Genomic DNA, 2,663 nt, shown 5'->3' with positions numbered 1-2,663 from the left:
CCTGGCTCTCACCTGATCTAACAGCTGATTGGTTAAGATGTCGACTCAACAAGATGACGTTTTAGATAAACTTTTCATTTTTGTTGAATTTTAGAGATTAAGATTGTATTTGTCTGATCTGAAGGTTTATTCTGTAACAGAGAACATGTTGTGTGACTGATGGTGAAGTTTAGTTGTCAGAGACTGAATACATTCATCATAAACTATACAGAGTCTACTGTACTATATTAACACTGGACTGTTTTAATTATTGAAGTATTTAGCAACACAGAGACTTGTGGTCAGTGGGATGTGAGGATTCTTATAATAACGGCTGTAGCCTACAGATGTGAAGCCCTGACTGTATCTGACTGAGCCTTAATGAAAGCTGTTGTCTTGTTTTCTTTCCTCTGAAAATATTAACCTTATAGTCAAACACAGTTTATTCAGCCTGTGTAGTTGAGGGGACAGGTCAAACTGATATGATGCTGATTTACAGCCCCCTGCTGCGGCCGCCTGCTCTCTTCTACTTTTCAGGCGAGGCGCAGTTCATTTTGAACGAGCCTGCTGACATCAGTGTTAAGGGCACGTTCAAGGACACCAACATTATGCAACAGCTTAACACTGTTTTAAGGTTTCTCTTCTGGTCGGTGCGCGTCTATTTCTGTTTGGATGTCATGGCAACAGTGCAGTAGTGTAAAAGACAGAATCAGTGCAAATATTAGCGGCAGTAACAACAGAATAGTGAGTGAACATTAACCCTGTGCAAGTTTTAGCATCAGAACAGTGGAGAACATATTGGCACAGTAACGGAATAGTGAACATAATTACTCAAAACACTGCAATAGATATTTATAAGTTTCCCAGTTACCATTCCCAGTGATTACCAAAAACCCATTTAACTAATTTGATAACTGCAACACAAGCATGCTCATGTTATGAGAGAGGGAGGGAGAGAGAGGGTAGGAGGGAGAGAGAGGGCGAGAAAGAGGGTGGGTTATTTTATAAGTTTATACAGTAATTTTTGTAAATGTTTTCTCAGTGATGCTGATAATGCCGCTGTTAATAAGTGCGCTAAAACACTAAGTGTTTCTTTTATTCGGTCAATTACAAGAACATTCAATAAATGTTAACAGTTAATTTAAACAGTATTGTGTCATTTGTTATCATATTCAGTCCTAGATCCAAAAGCACAATTCAGGAGGCTGAGAGCAGGTGAAGCCTGGGCTTGAGGCGATGGACAGGAGACCCGTATTGACAAAATATTGTATTTTATCAGATGGGGGAGAAAAAAGTGATATCGGCCTTATATCGGCCATCGGCTGCCCTGCTCTCTCTCAATATCGGCATCGGCATAATCGGCCTAAAGGCCATATCGGTCAACCTCTGTTGTAATCCTTACAATTGGATCATTTATTCATGTTGTCTTGTTTTATGTTTTGGGTTTTTTTTGTCAGGTTGTTGGCACCTACTCCTGCAGGAGGAGAACAAACCGGTGGCCACTAGCCCTCTTCCACAACGTGATCGACGTTTCACTTTACAACGCCTTCGTCCTGTGGACATCGATCGAGCCATCCTGGCAGTGTAAGAAATCACACAGGAGGAGGCTCTTCAATGAAGAGGTGGGAGAAATGCTGGTGACCCCACACATCAAGAAGAGAGGGCGCCTTCCCCGCTCATTAAGCGCCGCAGGAATAGTCGCAAATCTGCAGGGTATGACCACAGGCCCCTCTGTCATCATTAAATGTAAGGGCAGGAGGCAGTGCGACTTTTGCACCGTCAAAAAGAGAAAAGTTGGCACCAAGTGTTGCCAATGTGGGATGTTTATATGCAAGGACCACAGTCAGTCCATCTGCGGCCCCTGCTCCAGCTGAGCTGGACTCTCACACCCAGACACATACACATACCGACACTCTTTCTCTTTCTCTTTCTCTTTCTCTTTCTCTGTCATGCTCATTTTTACAGCAGCTTTTGGGAAGCTGACATTTTCTATCATTAGGACCTCGAGTGTGTGTGTTTTGTTTTTTTTTGTTTTTTTTAAAGTCTGACACTGCAAATAAAATAACAGTGCATCAAAATCACTGTTGCTGCCTATCATTGACCCATCTCAGGCCCTAATAATAATAATAATACTAATCAAATACCTCCTGAAATATATTTTATAGAAGAAAAAAAATTCCATTTAAAAAAAAAAAAAGTGGCGCTATGTAAACATACTGGCCTTTAAAGGGTTAAAATTCCAAAAATATAATTAATATTTGATATGTATATTTCAGGCTGAAGTAGTTTTAAAGGTTTGACTCATTTAAAATATTAATATATAATATTTTTACAGCATTTTTTCGGAAGCTGACATTTTCTGTCACTGGGGACAAATGCGTTAGGAAATTAAAGGGTGAAATTATTACGTGTATTATATTATAGTATAGTATATATTATATTTTAGTGACACAATAGAGATGGCCACACATACCTGCAATAACTGCTGTTTGGCACAGGGGGGCAGCAGAAACGTGACTACATCATTGACAATATCAGAATCAGAATCAGAAATACTTTATTGATCCCCGAGGGGAAATTATTTATGTTACAGGTGCTCCTTGCAAGAGAGGAAAGATACGTGAAAATATAAGAAATTTAAACAGTAGTATTTACAAATATATAGTTAAATAAACAGGAATTAT

General features: G+C 39.4%; 1 protein-coding gene across 1 annotated transcript in view; it reads left to right on the top strand.

The window, feature by feature from the left end:
- LOC126398503 (piggyBac transposable element-derived protein 4-like) overlaps window positions 1-2,110 on the top strand; it is an 8,059-nt gene extending 5,949 nt beyond the window's left edge. The window contains exon 2 of the mRNA XM_050057909.1: window positions 1,437-2,110. Within this exon, the coding sequence (XP_049913866.1) occupies window positions 1,437-1,853 (417 nt within the window). The 3' untranslated portion in view covers window positions 1,854-2,110. The remainder of the gene's footprint in view (window positions 1-1,436) is intronic.
- The last annotated feature ends 553 nt before the right edge of the window (window positions 2,111-2,663 follow it).

This window comes from Epinephelus moara, chromosome 12 (assembly GCF_006386435.1).
Source record: "Epinephelus moara isolate mb chromosome 12, YSFRI_EMoa_1.0, whole genome shotgun sequence".
NCBI classification, from domain to species: domain Eukaryota; kingdom Metazoa; phylum Chordata; class Actinopteri; order Perciformes; family Serranidae; genus Epinephelus; species Epinephelus moara.
Note: the sequence above shows the minus strand (reverse complement) of the source record. Positions and strands in the feature narration are given on the sequence as shown.